General features: G+C 38.1%; 2 protein-coding genes across 5 annotated transcripts; one reads left to right on the top strand and one right to left on the bottom strand.

Annotated features, from left to right (window-relative positions):
* The first annotated feature begins 160 nt into the window (after positions 1-160).
* On the top strand, positions 161-16,271 carry UFSP2 (UFM1 specific peptidase 2). Of its 3 annotated transcripts, none has more exons than XM_036894227.2 (12): positions 161-235; positions 2,696-2,774; positions 4,675-4,858; positions 4,940-5,006; positions 7,197-7,354; positions 7,737-7,929; positions 8,981-9,127; positions 9,725-9,889; positions 10,044-10,168; positions 11,532-11,608; positions 12,473-12,597; positions 16,107-16,271. In XM_036894227.2, exons 1-12 carry the CDS (start codon positions 233-235, stop codon positions 16,191-16,193), a joined length of 1,410 nt encoding a protein of 469 aa, XP_036750122.2. In that variant the 5' UTR covers positions 161-232; the 3' UTR covers positions 16,194-16,271. The 3 variants fall into 3 exon arrangements, with proteins under 3 accessions (XP_036750122.2, XP_057361074.1, XP_036750123.1); XM_057505091.1 differs by lacking the exon at positions 161-235 and adding an exon at positions 498-518; XM_036894228.2 differs by lacking the exons at positions 161-235; positions 2,696-2,774; positions 4,675-4,858; positions 4,940-5,006 and adding an exon at positions 5,115-5,428.
* Positions 16,272-16,324: 53 nt separating this feature from the next.
* On the bottom strand, positions 16,325-18,955 carry ANKRD37 (ankyrin repeat domain 37). Of its 2 annotated transcripts, none has more exons than XM_036894232.2 (5): positions 18,779-18,955; positions 18,429-18,581; positions 17,484-17,575; positions 16,809-17,012; positions 16,325-16,570 (listed from the first exon to the last, which is right to left on the bottom strand). In XM_036894232.2, coding segments are annotated over exons 1-5 (477 nt in total). In that variant the 5' UTR covers positions 18,806-18,955; the 3' UTR covers positions 16,325-16,569. The 2 variants fall into 2 exon arrangements, with proteins under 2 accessions (XP_036750127.1, XP_036750128.1); XM_036894233.2 differs by having other exon boundaries at positions 16,809-16,869.
* Between the last annotated feature and the right edge of the window lie 1,100 nt (positions 18,956-20,055).

The following is a 20,055-nucleotide window of genomic DNA, read 5'->3' as shown; positions in this document are numbered from 1 at the left end:
TGTCTGCAAATAGGAGTGACTCAACCAATGGAATTTACCTAGAATAAATCCTCTGCCTCCTGCCCCATTATCCACCCGCGAGGAGATGTAGTGTGGTATGGCCCATGACGTACGCTACCGGGCATCTTGGGAGTTGTAGTCAACTTTCCCAGGCTCAGCCCCCTATGACTCAACTTCCTGGCCCGCCTCTCGAACCTTGGGCTGTCATCAGTGTCACCGCCACGTCTCAGACATGGTGAGTACTTCTGCTCGCCACCGACCCCCACAGTTTCCCTTTGACTTCGGTAGCCTCCGAATACGGCTTCACAGCCTTTGAAAGGAGCTGATCCTGCCGGGACCCACAGTGACAGCCGCGATCACCGTAACGCGGCCGCCTTCCCCCGGCCTCTCCCCGGCAGGGCGGGAGGGAAACTGCCTCGCACAGCCAGGAACCCCGCCCCAGCTCATCCGTGTTTGGACCCGCGCCTCCCTGCGTCTCTTTGTGAACGCACTTGGAGGTCCTCTGGTCCCTCTCCTAGGTGTGGTTTTCTTCAGGGGTGCTTTGCTTTACACCGTATGCTTTCTCCTAAATTTGTATCTCCAGCTTAAACCTGTATTCAGAGCTCCAGATCCACCTATCTACTAACTGTGCGTCCACTTGGATGATAACTCACACGTGTTTAAAACTCAGCAAGCTGAAAGCGGAGTTATCATTTCCACCTCCCCTCATCCCACACCTGCTTTTCCTCCAATGATCCGTATCTCAGTAAATGGCACCACCACCCACTCTGTTGTGTGTGCTGAAAACCTAGAAATCATCTTTCACATCTCCCTCTTCTCAACTCCTGAACATCTGCTCAATAATCAAGTGCTATAGGTTCTACTCTAAATAGCTGTCAGCTTTCACTCTCTCTACTCTAACCATCCCTGCCTGTCCTTGCCGCCATCAGATCTAACCATCTGTGGTAATCTATTACTTAAATGGTCTTTTAAGCAGGTCTTTACCCATGTGTGCCCCCGCCTGGAATGGGGTCCTCCACCTCCACTGCCATCTTTCCTTTGGAATTGTTAATACTTCAGATCTCAGCCTAAATATTATTTCTTTAGAGAGGATCTCAATTCAGAAGTCTAGGGAGATTCTAGTGCTTCACCACAACCTATAAAGTCGTGTATTTTTCCAATTTTACAGAAGACCTGATTAAATTGTGCAAAATCACATAGTAAGCAACAGAATGTGCTATTGCCTGTCTTTTTTTAACTTTCATCTTCATCGGCATCTTTGTCATTACATATATTTTAGTCAAGTGAGTACAGTATTCTGTATGATGATTTTGTTGTTTAACTGATGTCTTATTGATAGCCATTTAGGTGGTTTCTTTTTTTTTCCCTTGCTATGATGAACAACAGTAAGATATATGGATAACACTGAAGCTAGATTTGTCCCAAAGTATCTTGACTATTTCCTTAGAATAAATTATTAGAAGTAAAATCAGGGCAAAGTGTATGGCCTTTCAACAGGCCACCATTTACGTAATAAAAACCAGCAAAAAGAAAAAAACTTTAAAAATATGACAAGGGATTTGTAAATGATAAAACTAGTAATGGAACCTATTTGGTAATGTTCTGAGAATCAGAGTTAATATATGTCCGGTCGTTTAGTACAGTGCCTTTTACATTTTAAGAGCTCAGTAAATGTTAGTACTTACTCTCATTTATTTCAAAATAGGGTTCTTACTGTGTAGTATGGTTATTCAGCCTTTTTGGGACATATCTGGAGAATCTGATGAAATCTTTGGAACCTCTTTCCAGAGGTTCCCTTCCTCCTCCCCATCTCCTCATGCCCACAACAAAATATGCATGTCATTTGTCATGTCAACTTCCTGAAACTCATCATTTGGACCCAACTTAAGAGCTACTGATAGCTTCTATCTTACAGGTACATTTTTCCCTTTTTTAAGTTACAAGCATTTGCCTATGCCATTAAGTATCCCTCTAAAACATGATATTTTGTGGTTGTATGATATTCATATTTATTAACCAATCTCCTGTTGTTGACATTTAGATTAACATCATTATGCCTAAATCTTTTTGTTTTGCACATTTCCTTAGACTGAATCTCTAAACACAGAATCACTAGGCCAAGAATATGAAGATAAGGCTTTTGATTCTTATTGCCACATTGCCCTTTGAAAAGTTCTATGGTTCATACCCCCACCATTAGTGTTGTATTAGTTTCTTCTCATCTTCTTGACCACCAGGTGTTACCATATTACATTCAATGTTCTCTTCCCATTTAGCTAGTTCTCCACGACTGATGTTTTTGTGTCATCATTAAGGCTATAATTTAGAAATAATGTCTTAGAATAGTGGTCCTCAACCTTTTCACATTAAAATAACTGGCATGGGGAGCTTTTAGACATCCCTGTGCCTAGACCTTCCCAAGACCAATTAACCAGAATCTCTGGGGTACAGAGGTATCAATATTTTAAGCTCCTCAGATGATTTCAATGTAGAATAAAGATTGAGAACCCCTGATTTAGAACTTGGGGTTTTTGCCATATTAACATTCATATTAACTCATGAAATACTTAGAAGAGTCCAGTTTAATTAAGGCCTTAGCCTAAATTCAGATTCTAACTGAAGATGAATTATATGAGCTTATATGAGAATGAATTTGTTTTGTTTTACAATCGAATTTTGGTTTTCTTTGTCTTAGGTGATTTCAGAGACTATGGATATACTCTTCAGAATAAGAGGAGGCCTTGATCTAGCTTTTCAGCTAGCTACTGCTAATGGTAGGTCTGCCAAAAAAATTCCCTTTATTATAAAATTGATGATGAAATATACCAAGATTCTTTCCATTTTGCAAATTAAACTGAATAAGAGATAGGATAAATTAACTAAGATCATATAGCTAATAAGTTACAGAAATTGAATTTAAACTTATTTAGACTCTGTATTCTAGCACCATACCGCTAGACCATGGGGCTCCTCTGCAGATCAGAAAAGGATATCCCCATCATCAATATAAATATCCACAATGAGCACAGTGTAAATGAGGCACCAGATTTATTCAGGCAGATATGCAGCCGTCTAACCCTGAGGGTCCAGAGCCCACTCTCTTGACTGTTAGGTTGTTTTGGAATGGTACAAGAACACTATGGGAAAAAAATCAGGAGTCTGTATAAGCAAATTCCAGGGTATCTTCCATTTTCTTACTTGGGCTACTGCCACAAACTGAGGTAAAGGATATCATAGGAGGAAGCCGAGTTGTGTTTGAGATGCCAGAGTATATCAAATGCACAGTCACAAGAGGCATTCGGTAGTTCGAGTTTACATTACTTGTACCTCATGGGCCTTCAGATATAACAGGAGGTAACTCAGATATTATGTTTGTCTCTTGCAGTGCATCTGAAAATCTTTAAATGCCACATGCTAAATAAAACCTATCAAGTGTCTTAAAATATGATTTTTTATAAATGATATTTTCTCTACCACAACCCCATGTTTTTATTTATCAAGATATTAGTGGGATAACCAAATAAATATTTTAATCACAGGCTTAAATAGGTTTAGGATTATAAGTACAAAGCTAGGACAAGTATTTATTGTTCTCTTCTTCAAGCATATCTTCTTATATAGTTTTGACTTTGGAACCATGAAAATGTTTCACATATTCAAAAAATTCTATTAAGTTACAAGAGAATCCCTGAAAATGAAATGCAACAAATATCAGGTTGATGACATACCATACAGAGAAACACTGTGACTTGAGAACACAGTACTTTGATATACAGTCTTAGTGGGATATACTCCAAGGAGAAAACCTATGAAGAAATTTAAATTTCATTCAAGTTTTATTGCTATAAGTAATATGATATGTTAAAAGTAATTGGAATCTTCATATATTGCTAGTGGGAATATAAAATGGTACAACTGCTCTGAAAAACAGTTTAGTAGTTTCTCAAAACACACAAAAGTAGAGCATATATCCCAAATATCCATTTACCAATGACTCAGTAATTCTACTCCTAGGTGATAACCTAAGAGAATTGAAAACATATATCCACACAATAACTTGTGCACAAATGTTTACAGCAACATTATTCGTGAGAGCCAAAAAGTAGAGACATCCCAAATGTGTATCAACTTTACAAAAATTGTGTTACACACACTTCACACACAGAAATATTACTCAGCTATGAAAAGGAATGGAGTACTGAGTCATGCTACAATATGGATGATTCTTGAAAATGTGATGAATAAAAAGAGCCAGACATAAAAAGCCACATAATTATGATTCCATTTATATGGAAGTATCCAGAATAGGTAAATCTATAAAGACAAAAAGTAGGTTACTGACTGCCACAGGTGAGTGAACAGGGAAAGGGGATGCCCTCTGATGTCAGAATGCAGGGTTTCTTCTGTGGGGGATGAAAATGTTCTGGAATAAGATAGTGATATATAAAACCTTATGAATATACTAAAAGCAACTAAATTGTACATGTCAAAAAAGTGAGTTTTATCTAAGGGTTTTAAAAAGGCCAAAAAATTTTTCTTATAATTATTAAATCTGGGGAATGGGTATTTGGGAGTCAGTTTTCCTATGCTCTACTTTTGTGTGTTTGGAAGCATTTATGTTGAAAAGATTAAAATTTTTCTTATTAACTTCTACTTATTTTTTTTTTACTTTAGAAATTTTTACCAAGAAAGCACTAAAACATGTGTTGAGTGACCTGTCAACCAAGCTTTCTTCAAATGCCCTTGTGTTCAGAATTTGCCACAGTTCAGTGTACATATGGCCTAACAGTGACATAAATACCATCCCAGGAGAACTGGCTGATAGCTCTGCTTGCAAGAACATAATGCGCTTTATTCAGTGAGTATGTTTGAAGATTGCTGGACATGTTTTCCAAACATTGTTTCATATTATAAACATCTTTGTGTATTAAAAATTTAGATTTGAACAGGAAGAAGCTACAAAACGAAAATTCATAAAAAAGAAAGACAAAAAGTTATCAGACATGGTAAGCAAATCACCTTTTTGTGGTAAAAATTTTAAATCCTTGAATTTGGAGTTGAGTGATATCTCAGAGATTATTTAGCCCAACTCTTATTTTTTACCGATCAGATTATTGAGGTCAAGAAAGATTAAGTGACTTGCCCAAGGCTGTATCTGTTTTACATATCTAAGCTTTTGTACCATTATAATACATATCTTAAAAGGTTCTTTTGGATTCTCTTTGTGAGGACATTTACAAATTATTTAAAATAGAAAGGAATCACTCTGAAACGGGATAGTGACACATCATATGCTGTGTGAGACAGTAAATAATAAATGATTTACTTTTCTGATGTGGTTCTTGGTTCTGTTGATTTTGAGTCAGTACTGTGGAGTATTTGGCATGTACCAGATATTGGAGATAAAAAATGGAGCAACTACTTCAAGGCAGGAAGTTGTACGAAGTTAATACGACTACAGTGTTTTTCTAGGCTGGCATGGGAAAATAGGGTGGACATAAGGTTGGCGAGGCAGCTACTTCAGGGGTCACCGCAGGAGAAGCCAAACTAAACCAGTAGCTGTGGTAAGAAAGGAGGGAATGGTTGCAAGAGATCTTTAGGGGGCAAAATGGATTTTACTTGGAAACAAATTGGGTATGAGATGACCAGTTTCTTGCTTGGGTAAAGAGGGAAGATGAGGAAGTCATGAGGTCAATTTGGTCCTGTCGTGTTTGAGACACCGGTGAGGTGGCCACGTGAACTGTTAGATTTACAAATGTGGAGTGGAAAAAAAATGATGGACTGTAGATAATGATTAGAGAATTCCCAGTAGTTGGAGCTTAACATTTTGAGGGATGCAGGTCAATTATTTTGTAGAATGTTCCTCAGTTTAGGTTTGTTTTAGGATTCTTCATGGTTAGATTCAGGTCATGCATTCAGGTCATGTAGTAATACCAAAGATGTTATGTGTCCTGAGCACATCATATCAAAGAGGAATATGCTATCTGTGTGTTCCTAATACTGGTGATGTTATCTTGCATCACTTAAGATGACATCTAGCAGTGTTCTCCACTGTGAAGGTACTATTTTTTCCTTTATAATTACTAAGCATCTCCCAGAAAGATACTTTGAGTCTATAGATATAGATTTTATAGATATAGATATAGATATATCCTATTCCTCATCAAATTTTTACCCACTTCTACCATCAATTGATAATTCTTGCCAGAATCCTACATTAACCTGGTTGCAAAATGGTGATTTTTCTAAGTCTATTGTTTCCACCTACATTTATTATATGACATTATACTATGAGGAAGAGCTCTTCCTTTTCCTTATTTATTATTTGCATAGAAGCATGGATTCTTTTTTTATGCAATGAGTTATAACCTGCTACTATCAGTTTGTTATTTTAAGGCTTACGTTTTCCAAGATTTGGCCAACAGAAACTTCTTTACGCTGGTTCCAATGTCCTTTGACACTCTATTTTTGAGTACTTCCTACCTTCTTCCACATAACGTACTTTCCAGGCACATCGTGTCCTTCCCTGTTCCAGCTCAGGAATCAGCCATTTGTCCAAGCAACACACAAATGTGAACATACATACTATACATATACACAAACACACATGCATTCATATTTATTGATGTAAATCCTACTTACACCTCCACTTCTACTTCACCCACACATAGTTCCTAAACTTTCCCCAATAAGAAACTGGCTTCCGGTTCCCTCAATTATTTTGCTAAATTTGTTCAATATAAAGAAAATATTTTTCAGAATTGTTCCATAGCACTGTCAAAATCAAACCTACTAATGGAGTTTAGTGTTAAGTTCTTTATGTCTTAAGACCAGGGAAATACAGTCATAAAATATGTTTAAAAGTTCCTTTAGTGTGTGGTCATTGTATCTTGTTCATTTGGTATTTTTTTTAATTGTTAAGTCGGTACAGAAGTTGAGAGAGTGAACAGAGTGAAGCCTGGTGAACCCATACCAGCTCTAACGTCCATCAATATTACACTGGCAGTCTGATGTCATCTTCATTCCTCACTCACTCTCCACTTCTCAGATTATCTTGAAGCAGAGGAGAATTTTTTTTAAGAGAAGATTTGTGCTTTTAAACTACTTACAATTTACATGGTCCTTAGAAAGTTCTTTTATTTACCTTTTTATTTAGCGTTCAATATTCTATGAGTTGACTATATTTATCTTTCCAGCATCAAATAGTAAATATAGATCTCATGCTGGAAATGTCCACGTCTCTGGCAGCTGTAACCCCCATCATTGAGAGGGAAAGCGGAGGCCACCACTACGTGACCATGACTTTACCCATTGACGCTGTTCTATCTGTTGCTCCAGAAGAAACCTGGGGAAAGTAAGTATTTTATAGTACTACTGTCACATGTAAATGAGGACGCCTCCTCAAAGTAATCAGAGCCCATTTTTAAATATCATATAGACATACCCAATGTTGCCATTCATTTTACTATCGTTTACTCCTTGTTTATTATTAAGCTAAGAGTCATGTAGTTATGAAATGTTTATTTGGAGGAAGGAGGGTAGTGTGCCAAATGTATAGGGCTTCCCTTTGTCTACACAGGACACATACAGTTTATTTAACTTTGCATAATGTAGACCTCCTTTAATAAACCTGGTCCAGTCGAGTTTTTTTTACTGTATTTCATGATATATTTACTCTACACTTTCATTTATCATAGATACTAAACTTTTGGTAATAACAAATATTAACTCCACAGAGTTCGTAAACTTCTAGTTGATGCAATTCATAATCAACTAACTGATATGGAGAAGTGCATCTGGAAATATATGAAAGGAACATCTATTGTGGTCCCAGAGCCACTGCACTTTTTATTACCAGGGGAAAAAAATCTTGTGACAATTTCATATCCATCAGGAATTCCAGATGGTCAGCTGCAGGCCTATCGGAAGGTAAAACCAATTCATTTACTCTCAGAAAAAATAAGACTATCCCTCATTTTGTACTTAATTATATATTTCCAATAAATGGAAATTACTTTATGATTTAATATAAAAATATGGAAACAGACTCTTAGTTTTATGTATTATTTAATTTCTGCTCTCATATAACTTTCAAAAGTACTGAAAAAAAATTATGCTGAGCCATACGTAACATTTTCATTTCATATGATCAGCATTCAAAGAACTGAGATTGACTGGCAAAAAACCATGACTGGTTTTAGAAATATATATTTGTAATGTGTGGCCTTACCTGGCACCCATCAAATTGTACCATAGAAGCATCTCCCTAATTTCTGTCCCTGAAAGAGGTGTCATACTGTAACCCTCTCGAAGTGCCAGGTGAATGGACTTGGAGAGGCAACACCTGCCCCAGCTGATGATTCCAATCTCACTGTTAGAATACATAGCACATGTGAAAAAGAAAATGTCACACTTTAAAAACTATTACATATTTTTATACAATTAGGACTATTTTTCATTTTAAACATCTCTATGTATTTTTATGATGATGCCTTCTTGGTTAGTTTCATCCAACCAATTTCTACTCTGTAATTTAACCACTACCTCTTACAGTTATTAGGTACTTTCAGCATGACCTTTCAAAACATTTTCATGGAATTATAGCATTATTAATTATAATTTACTCATTTATAAGGCTGTTTGAAAACTAGTCTTTAGCCTGGATGTATTCTAACAGACTGTGTTATAACAAATAATTAACTTTAAATTGTCTCAGTTCTTTCATTCTAACAAATTATTTTCATTTCTTTATGTTCACTTCCTGTTTCTAGCCATATACACAGATAAAAATAAATCTTATGTCACTTCAGTTTAAATCTCAATATTTTTGACCTTCATGAATTAAAAATCATAAGTATGTTTGATAATTTTTATAATATAGTTAATTTTCTGTGTCATATCTTTAGTTTATTAATTGGCTAGCAATCTGAATCACTTAACTTAATTTTTCTTCTTTTCTATTGATTCTATTATCATTTAGGAGTTACACGATCTCTTCAACCTGCCTCATGACAGACCTTATTTCAAAAGAGCTAATGCTTATCACTTTCCAGATGAACCATACAAAGATGGTTACATTAGAAATCCACATACTTATCTCAATCCACCTAATGTAGAGACTGGTATGGTGAGTTTAATAATTATTTATGGGAGTCAGTTGATCATTAATGTCATAGTTGTTTTCTGTTTGTACCTAGTGGAAATTATAAGGATTGACTCATAATATATATCATACCCAAAACAGAATTTACCACCTATTTCTTTTAATAACCATTGCTTAAGATAGCAGTAATACACAATGGTCTAGGAAGGTAGGAATAGATAGTAGGCACCACATTTCTTTTTCAAAAATCCCATTCCCTAATTTCTTTAAAGTCTTGTCCCATTTTATCATCATTCTGAATTTGAGAATTCATGCTAACTAAGGCCATATTCTACCCAAACCACACTGTGGCAGAAGTCTAATAAAGGGTAAAGAGGCAGGAGATGAAGTTAGAAAGGAGGCCAGAAGGCAGACTTGACAGGCCTTATAGCCTTTGGTAAAGACTTTGGACATTTAATAAAAAGCCAAGAAGGATAATGTTCAACTGTAGTTCCCTGAAGCCATTTTTGCAAGGAACTGAAGCAACCCTCTGGTTCTGAGTAAACTTGACATAGGTGTATGTATAGAATATGTGCATGTATCTTAACTTAATATTTTACTATATTTATTCTTTTTATATAGATTCATGTGGTCCAGGGCATATATGGTTATCATCATTACATGCAGGATCGGATAGATGACAATGGCTGGGGCTGCGCTTATCGCTCTCTGCAGACTATCTGCTCTTGGTTCAAACACCAGGGATACACAGAGAGACCCATTCCGACACACAGAGAAATTCAGCAGGTACAGAACATACCATTAATAATTAATAGTACCTCGTGGTACAGACTTATTTCTATTTTGAAGGAAAAGAGATACTGGTCATCAGGGGAAATGCCCTAAATGTAATCTTAATAGCTGTCTTGTGTCTGGACTTTTTGTTTTTCGATACATAAAGGCTCTAGTTGATGCTGGAGACAAACCAGCAACGCTTGTTGGATCACGGCAGTGGATTGGCTCTATCGAGGTTCAGCTGGTACTGAACCAACTGATTGGTGTGACTTCAAAAATACTATTTGTCAGGTAAGGACACTTTAAGAAAATGAGAGAAATAATTTCAAAGCAAGTTTGTCATTTAATAGAAAAATTGTATGTTTTCCCTGCATCTATCTTCACTTCTATCACTTCCCCCACACTACCACATTGCTTTCTACATCTCACTTTTTTAACCCTAAATATTTTTTATTTTTTAGGTTTTTGAGTTTATGTGTAAACTCTGGGACACATGTACTTACATGACCTAGGCCTAATTTAAGTGCAGAAGAGGAAAACTTGGAAATGTGTCAATTTTAAGTGGAGTTATAGAAAATCAGTCTTTTTATGCTCAAGTTTTTTAAAAGTCTTGAAAGGAGAAAATCAAATGTTTATCTGTGACTTTCCTTTTTGTTTACCTCCTTTTTTTCTTCCTAGGCTGTTAATAAACTAATAACATATGTGAACAAAACATTCATTTCATTTCTTCTAATATTAACCATAATTCCAACATTAAAATATGAACAAATAAGAATGATTTCTATGGCCAGAACTGGCTTACTCCTTATTTTTCAGCTTATTATGACAACCTTGATAAATACAGTCTCACTATCCTTTTTTGTCCAAGTACTTGAATATATCTGATCTGGTCTCACAATTGCAATTTGGGTTGGTTATAGAAATCTGTGCTAACAAATAAATGACAGATGAAGTAGTGAAGCATATGATGATTAGAAGTGGAATTATGCCACATTAAGACATTATTTATACTTTCCTTACTAAGCAAGAGGTAAGGTTTAGCACCAGCTGGTACCTCTGTACTAAAAATATTTCTCCCTTCATCTGTCCATCTTTCTGTCTCTTCTCAAAAGTACAAATTGTATAGGATATTGAAATATTCTCTAAAAATGATATGTCATACTTGAAAACATTTTGCAGTTTTACACTGGCTTCACATTGTCTATTTTAGTCCTGGAATCCCCTGCCATGTAGACAAAGTAAGTATTTTGGTCCCAATTTAAAGATGAGGAAGTACAGTAGGAGGGCAAGAAGATAAGAACCCAGGATTTAAAACTCATTCTTCAGAAATTAAATCCACCCCTAAGAGCCCCCTGGGTATCAACATGACCACTCTCAATCTCTTGTTAAAAATCCAGGACCTTCTTTATGCAGTTCCACAAGCAAAAAGCGAGCTCTTCTTGCTTCTTTCTTAGCACACTTAGATATTTAGAAAGCTTATGTTGCTTTAAATTGCTCTCAGTCAGTTCCCTACCACTTAATTTTATTTAAATTTACATTGTTTTTTTCAATAACCAAAAGAAGAGAACAAAAAGGTAGAAACATTGGTTCCAAGCTCATTACTTGACCTTAGTGTTAGCAATAGTTCATCTGACAGAAAATGGTTTCTTTCTAGCCAAGGTTCTGAAATGGCCTCTAAAGGACGAGAACTGGCTAATCATTTCCAGAGTGAAGGAACTCCAGTCATGATCGGTAAGGTGTTTTGGACATCTCAGGCTCTTTTGGTAAAGTGGAGAATACGTAAAACTTATTGTTTATATAAATATTAACTGTCACATAAAATCCATTATTTTTAAACACTTCAAAATCAGCTTTTACACCATACATACTGACCTCTGGATATTTATTTAAAAATTTCCAAAGCAGGAGGGATGTTACAAAAGAATATTATAATAACCAGAAGAAATTAAGGCTAAGAAGATAAATAAGCGGGTTCAGGTATTTAAAGAGTTGAGAGCAGTTTGGAAAACAGGCAATGGTTACTCAACTGAGCTTTGTAAGTCATGGCTCTGTCACTAACTTGGCTGGTTCTGTGACAGTTTGCAAATTGCTTAACCTCTCTGGGGCCTTATTTGTAAAATAAGAGTACTGAATTAGCTGACCTAATCACAATTCCCTGAGGAACAAGACTTGTCCTATGACAGAAGGTAAGCTAAGGCTGGTGTATAAGCAATGCAGGGAGGCAGATTCTGGCAGAAAATAAGCAAGAACTGAATGAGTGATGGGCTGTACCACTGGCGGTCCTCAGAGCAGAGGACCACAGCAGTTACTCTGTGGGGAGGAGTTTAGACCCTCTGTGGCCCCTCCTAAATCCAGTTTAGGTAATTCCATGGTTGTGGCAATGGAATATAAATCTTTGATTACAGATATGACTGTATCTTTTTTGAATGTATCTTTTCAGAGTGTATTTGACATTGTCTTCGGTCTTTTACAATGTAGGCCAATTTTAATGCTGTATTAGTTCAACAGGCAAAATAATCTTTTAAAATTGAAATTGAATAGGAAGTTGAGATTAATAAAATATGCCTCTCATATTGCCTATTTCCTCTTCTATAGGGGGAGGAGTTTTGGCCCACACAATACTAGGAGTTGCATGGAATGAGATTACAGGGCAGATAAAATTTCTGATTTTAGATCCACATTACACAGGCGCTGAAGATCTGCAAGTTATTTTGGAAAAGGTAAGTATCTAACACAAATTTAGATACAAGGCAAAGAACCCAGAACCAAAGGATAGCAAACTGGCTGTTAACCAAAAGACAGATTATAAACTAAGGGCAGTGACTCTCACTAGATGGAGGTAGTCTAATGCTGACTGAGTAGTCCTATCTAGAAAGCAAGGACGAGAGAGAACTAAAGTAAATTGCAAAAGACAAAATTTATGTTGGATTTATAAACACTTTCTCAGTTACTATACTTAATAATAGAACACAAAGCTCAAATATATACTCCTTTGGAGACTTTACAGCTTTGCATAAACACAAGTACTGAGGTTTATCAATGCTTTGAAATAGGAGAGTGGACTATAAAACCCTTATACTTTTAGAATTAACCAAGAATAGCTAGGCAGTATGCTGGACATGATGAAAACTTGACTACTTTTACTTACACATAAAACTTAACCTCATTCTATAAAGGAGCTGAACTTGAGACAGATAAAAGTATTTGTTGATGCTTTAATATCAGCTAAAGAAGACATAACTCTAACTTACAGGCAACTAATTCTCACATATGAAAACTCAGTATACTAAATCTTTAGGAGGCAAGTGTTAGAGACATAGTTAACTTGAATTTAAAATAACTTCTATATTCTTTGCCAAATATAGTAAAGTTACAAAGAATGCATTCAATCTTTTCAGCCAATAAACTAATCAATATATCCTATTATTAGCTGTTACCCTTCATTTTTGTCATGTTGTCACTTAAGTCAATATCTTTAGTACCAATAAGAAGTTTCTGTAAACTTTGAAGTTGTGGTTTAGCTAGGTCACTTTTTTTTAAAGTAGAATCCTGGGGAATTGGATGGTTTAACATTGAAATTCATTGGTGAGATGTTTTTAGAAGCTGAAAAGATACTAAAGCCTTAAAGATAAGATGTTTTAGTATGTATAGAGCTTCAGTGTTGCATATAGCTGGACTCTTAGATCCCCAGTTTAATAAAGCCTTTTGCTAATGTTAAAAGTATCTGTAAATACTAACAGGATATAATTAAATGTGTTCTTAAAATTTTACCTCCACCCCAACCCCACCACTGCTTTTCTCTTTCAAAGCATCTGGACTTTGAAATCAATGAAATGTTTTGCCTGGTACAGGTGTCTTATTGAGCACAGGAGCAATATTTACTCTTTCTGTACCAAAGTATTCATTCAATATTAATTCATTAAATACCTAATATGTGCCATCCACTGTCCTAAGCTCTAGGGGTGTTAAAAAAAGGTCTTTAAGCAGCTCTTGGTCTAGTGTAGGACAGAGGAGAGTCCAAAAAGGATTCCAGAGAAAAAAATATGGCATCTGAGGTGGAGTTTACAAAGCTGATCCTCTAGAGGGATCACTCTGAGACAGGGAAAGGAGAGCAGGGCATGCACCCAGAACTCTGGTAGTTTTAGCAAGACAGAGCTGGTGAAGAGGCATGGCTGGAGGGCTAGGCAGGAGCTAAATCAAGGATAGTCACTGTGAGCCAGGCCGAGAAGCAAGATGTGTAGATTTTATCTTAAAGGCAGTGAGAAGCCTTAATTATTTTAATTAGAGGCATGATAAAGATCATAAAATCAAGTCTTTCTGGTTGGCTTGAGGGACTTTGCACTCGACAGAATTACCTACCTAGGTGGAATTTTGTGAAGCAATTAGATAAAGGCATTGTTCGTGATTACTTTCTCTTAGAATTGCTCTCTCCTTTGCTACTTATATTTCGGTAGAATTTTGCAACTGCAAAAAAAACCTTTGCTCTTTTAACACATCAAAGAAACTATGAAGCCAATGCCTGGCCACCCCGGTAGAACTATAGACTCTCATTTAACTCAAGAATCTAGGGTGTTATCTTAGTCCATTCCGGCTGCTGTAGCGGAATACCCTATACTGGGTGGCTTATAAACAGAAATTTATTTCTCATTTCTGGAGGCTGGGAAATCCAAGCGCAGAGCACCAGCAGATTCAGTGGCTGGTGAGGCCCTCTTCCTACTTCATAGTCAGCAGTGGTTTTCACTTTCTTCACATGGTGGAAGGGCTGAAGGGCCTGTCTGGGGCCTCGTTAATGAGAACTCTAACCCCATTCATGACATCTCCACCCCCATGACCTCATCACCTCCCAAAGACTCCACCTCCAAATACCACCACACTTGGGATTAAATTTCAACATAGGACTGTTGGATACAAACATTCAGTTCACAGCAGGGGCACCAGGGAGAGTTCTGCCTCTGTGTGACCCGTCTTCACCTGCTTGTGGAGCTTGTCTGTTTGGAATTCCCAGGTCAGTAACCCCACAGGAAAGAAGCATGGCTCCTCTCTCTACTCCCATCAGTTTCCGGTCAGGTACCCGCCTACCCCCTTCTCTTAAAAAAAATTTGACTCTGGTTACCTGGACAAGGCCTACGTGCATGAAAGAATCACAAAAAGATTAAAACAGAATTAGTATAAGCCTTTTCTTACATTTATAATTAAGAAAATGGATTTTAGGACATTAAGTTTGAGTTTTGCTGAAAAACTTCGATAACACAAAGCTTATTTATGCATAGAAACAGGTCTCAAAACTAGTAAAGCATTTTAAAAATTTTTTACTTTTCATTCCATTTGAATTTTTACAGTGTGTATCCCATTTTTGCTATTAGAAAACAAAAAAAATTAAAGAACGTCTCTATTCAACCCTACCACCTCCACACTAAAAACCAAAACTAACACACTATTTTCTACAGAAACCATGAACCTTGACTACAGGTCTCTTGCCAGATTACCTAGCAACTTCCAAGGCGGTTAGGATAAGGAGTAAAATCCCTACTTGTCACCCACTCAGTGGTATTTTGAGGGTCCTCCTAGCCTCCTTACAAATATTTTGCAAACAAAGTTTATCATTTCATTATGATATAACACAGACCAGTTGTTACCTGGGTCTTTAATAAATTAAAGGGCCTAGAAGAAATCTGATTAACTTTTATATTCACAATGAGATTTTGTTTGAAAGTAATCTTCTCTGCTGGATAAAAACATTAATACTGACCTGGAAAGTGCAGTGATTACAACCTGAGGAAAACGACCGGCCAGAACACAACTCAAGGGGCAAACCCAGATTTCTCAGTACTGCATGTCCTCACCGCTAAGATGCCACTGCATGGTTCATACTATGTACTCCTGAGAAAACAGACTGCCAGTGAGACTATTACATGCCATCAACTTCCAGAATTTTAAACTATACATCTTAGAATCAGTGAAATGCAGTATTTGGGGTAACAGTTACCATAGGAAGCTTTTCTTCTTTTATGATTTCCATGGTTAAATGTTATAGAATTAAAAAAATATTTAATTCTATCTGAAATGGACCCCAATAAGTTACTGTTCTATGCTTTACAGGAATTCAACTATTTGAATTTTATAGGTATTTAGAGTCCTTTTCTAAGATCCTGCTGACAGAGCAGAATTATAAAATATTATAATTTTGATCACGTAGTCCTATAACTTTTTTCCCTTCTCCCAAATCTAGGGCTGGTGTGGATGGAAGGGCCCAGACTTTTGGAACAAGGATGCTTACTATAACTTATGTCTTCCTCAGCGACCAAATATTATCTAAACTATCTTGGACTCAAAGACTATAGTAAAATTGTGTTACAAATCTGTTAATAAAGAATATATGTAATTTCAAATTAAATCCTGGGTGTAGATTGATGGTTTATACTATGATTTTTTTTCCAGAGGCTATGAAACACTGCATCAAGAAAGAATTTATTCTTTAGACATTCCTTTAATAACTTAAAAGACAAAGCATTTAACATCAAAATACTGGCATGTAAATACATGTATTCTTAAAGGTTATCTTCACTTAGAAGAAAGTTTCCCTCCTTCTTAGAAGGAGCTCAGACACACCTGGTGAGCCAAAAGCCACAGCTGAACAGCAGATCCACATGAAGTGAAGGCTGCCTTCAAACCTCTTCATAACCAACATGACATCTGTTAAAAAACGTAATGACATTAAAAACTTTTTGGCAAAGGCTTTTTCCCAAACTTCCACCATGCAGGACAATTTTTGGTCTCTAGAATATAGTTGTAGTTACTATAACCAGTGTTAAAATGTGTTAAGGAAAGATATACTAGAAACAAGACTGCAAGTGTTTAAATGAAACAATAAATCCTGTACTAAATATGAGATCCTTAGGGAGGAAGAAATAAGAAACTATGGAATACTTACCAACACTTCCTTTTCCCATTTGTATTTTCTGTGCTTCCAAAACTTCGTTTCTGTCTGAGCACTGGAACACAATGATCTCTATTGGATTGTTCAGTTGATTTTATTGTCTGCATATATTTAATTGTTGTAAGAAATTTGGCACATTCTGGAAATCCACATAACCAAGCCAGATCTTCAGCTGTTTGCCCATTCTTATTACATAAACTGAATTTAAGACAGAAATTGAGTTAAAAAAATTGGTAACTGGCCATTAAAAAATTTTTTTTCTAACAAAGAGTTTGGGGCTCATACAAATGTTAGTTTCAGAATAGAATAGGTAAAGTAAGAATAGAAAAATTAAATTTTTGCTCACTATTGTATCCTCAGTGGCTAGCAGTCCAGCACAGAGTGGAATTCCATTTTTGAGTGACAGAAAGAATATGTGTTCAATGTAAGAGTAAGTACCCAAAGCAAGTCAATGAGAACTTTATAGATGAACAGAATGTGCCTCTGACTCCTCAGGATCCATCTTTTTTACTTAAATAGTATCAGATGTCATTAACAGCCTAAGTTAACATTTAAATGGTAACACTAAATTATCAATTAGGCAAGCATTTTTTAAAGCACATGCAATTAAGCTTCAGGAATTTGATTAGTTTAATCCACGAAAAGAAAATTTAAAGCCACTATACTTACTCAATTTGGGCATCACTGGCTACAAGCAGGCTAAGGCATTCCAGGCTTCCGACTTTTGCAGCCTTGTGTAGTGGAGCTTCTCCTAAAACATCCTTAAAGATAAGACACCACATTTGAGTCTTGCCCCAAAACACTTTCTTGTGGAAGCTGGTGTTTGAAGTCTAATTTTTGTTTGAGGACGCTATTTGAAGAACTGCATTGGACTGGACTCATTTTTTAAAATTCAAGTTTGGTGTTTTTTTTTTTTTATAAAGTTCACTTGGTATGTAATTAAATACAAAGTTTTTATTATTAAAAACATATGGAGCCACAGCCACATACATTAAAATTTAAGTGGCTACATACAAAACAGAGTTTTACTGAAGTAAAAAATTTTACAGTTTAAAATTCACCATATTTTAATATTCAATAGGAGATCCAGAAGACCGTGAGAAAGTTCTGTAGGAAACTCTAATGGGTGTGAGCATGCCTAAGTATTATTTCAATAGCTATGCTGAGACTTTTAATTTCATAATGTAGTTTTTGAAATAAACTCTAGACCCATGTATGCTGTCCCGTGTAATAGCAGCTGTATACATTGCTAATGAACACTTGAAATGTGGTTAGTTTGAGCTGAAATGTGCTGTAAATGTACATTACACACCGGATTGAGAAGACCTATGGAAAGAAAATACATCAGTAATGTATTATATTGATTACATGTTGAAATAACATTTTGGATGAACTGAGTTAAATTATAAATTTATTTCGTGTATTGTTTTACTTCATTAATGTGACTACTAGAATTTTAAACTATGCATCTCACATATTTCTATTGGACACGCTGCTATACACGTTTATAGCAACTGAAACGAACAACGGAATATTTTGGCGTCCAAGAAATGTTTGTGTGGATTTGGGGTGGAGGGAAGGGCTGCACATAGTAACAATCAGTTACCTAGTTACCTGCTGGTTGAGGTCAGCGCCCGTTTGCAGCTGCCAGAGTAGAAAGCAAGCAAGGCCGCCACCTGCCGCCAAGTGGACAGGAGACTGCTCGCAGGGATCCGGGGGTGCGTTGACCGAGGCCCCGGCCGCCAGCAGATGCTTCAGACTATCCACCTGCGGGGAGAGAACAGCTCCAGCACCCCTCCCGCCTCTGTCCCACGCTCTCCCGGGAATGAAAATCTTTCCCCACTCCCAACTCTGAAGAGGCTTGACTCGGCAGCTCCCAGTGGTAAGTCACCCTCGCTAGCGCTCCCGAGAAGACAGACATACTGAAGCTCAAGTCTTCAGGACAAAAGGGGCCCGAGTCTCACCTCAGAGTTGCAATCAAGCAACAGCATTTCCTGGCTAACGCGGAGGACAGGTGTCACTGGAGTGCAGAGGTGGGGAACTCGAGGAAGACGGCAGGAGAGAGTGCCCAGCGCAGACAACTACAGCGGAATCAAGACCGCCACACCCCGCGGGCCGGCCCCTCCCGGCCGGGCCCCACCTCCGGCCGCGCCCCAGGAGCCTAACCCTTGGCTGCCCGGCCTTCCCCTTCCCCCCGGGCGGCCGCACGTACACAAACACTGCGGACACGTGCAACCGGGACCCCCCGCGTGGCTGGAGGGGCGGCATGCCCGCCAGCCTATTGGTCATTAGGGAGACACTAGGCCCGCCTGCTTGGGGCGGGGCCGTACGCGGTCCCTCGGAGCCCCAATACGCGTGCGCCGTGAAGGGCGGTGAGCGGAGAGGGCGGGTGTCCGGGCGTTGGGGAATCGGCGGCGGCCATGAGGCGAGCTGGGTTTGACACGTCTCCCGCCAGCGTTCCCTGCCCCTAGTCCCTCCGGAGCAGCGGGAGTCGCGGGCGCAGGTTTGGGTTTCTGCTTGCACGCACGTAACCAGGAAACGAGGCTGTTCTCCGGCAACACTCCCTTTGGAAGCCGCTATTCTTGGTGCTGGCGCCGCGCCCCACGCCGGCCAGCTCCGGAGGAAGGCATGAGAGCCCTTCTCCCGGTTCAGAATCGCCCAGGCGCGCCCGATTCCCGGGCCCTGGACGTGTAGGGAGGAAAGCGAGAGATGGGGGAGATGGGGTGTGGGGCGGGTTGGAGGGCGGTGAAAGTGAACTAAACTGAAAGGTTTTACCACCGGATCGCTCCACCCCGCCCCACCCTCCCAAACCAGAGAACGGTTTATCGAACCGGACCCTTTCGGGTTTGATGTGACACGGTAATGTGTCCCCTCCGGGTCGTGTCGCCTGGAGAAATGTTGAGTCCAAGCTATTTAACCTTGAGCTTGCTGAGAGCTTCGGGCGGCAAAAAGGAGGAGGAAATATGTTCGCCCTCACTCATTAGGAGAGTTCCCGCATAAAAGAGGACCCCGGCCTCGTTCGTTACTGACCTGTGGGGCTGATGGACCGGGCGGACCACCTCCGGCTCTCCTGGGAAAGCCGCGGTGGGGACAGTGCATCTACACTGTTTAGCCTGGGTCATTCCTTTTCGTAACGCTTGAGAAACAGACTGACTTTAAAATGTAGCTATTGGCCGTATAGATAATCTCTTGACTGTCTTTTCCTAAACACTTTTTTCAGGTAAGTCTAGGTAGAAACTGA

Source organism: Manis pentadactyla, chromosome 7 (assembly GCF_030020395.1).
Source record: "Manis pentadactyla isolate mManPen7 chromosome 7, mManPen7.hap1, whole genome shotgun sequence".
Classification (NCBI taxonomy): Eukaryota; Metazoa; Chordata; class Mammalia; order Pholidota; family Manidae; genus Manis; species Manis pentadactyla.
Note: the sequence above shows the minus strand (reverse complement) of the source record. Positions and strands in the feature narration are given on the sequence as shown.

Coding starts and splice junctions, on each gene's coding strand:
- UFSP2 (XM_036894227.2), top strand. Junction 2,775..4,674: donor TCAGCTAGCTACTGCTAATG/GTAGGTCTGCCA, acceptor TTTTTACTTTAG/AAATTTTTACCAAGAAAGCA. Junction 5,007..7,196: donor ACAAAAAGTTATCAGACATG/GTAAGCAAATCA, acceptor TTATCTTTCCAG/CATCAAATAGTAAATATAGA.
- ANKRD37 (XM_036894232.2), bottom strand. CDS start 18,805: ATGCTGTTGCTTGATTGCAACTCTGAG. Junction 17,576..18,428: donor GCGCTGACCTCAACCAGCAG/GTAACTAGGTAA, acceptor CTTATCTTTAAG/GATGTTTTAGGAGAAGCTCC. Junction 17,013..17,483: donor GCCAGTGATGCCCAAATTGA/GTAAGTATAGTG, acceptor TCTTAAATTCAG/TTTATGTAATAAGAATGGGC.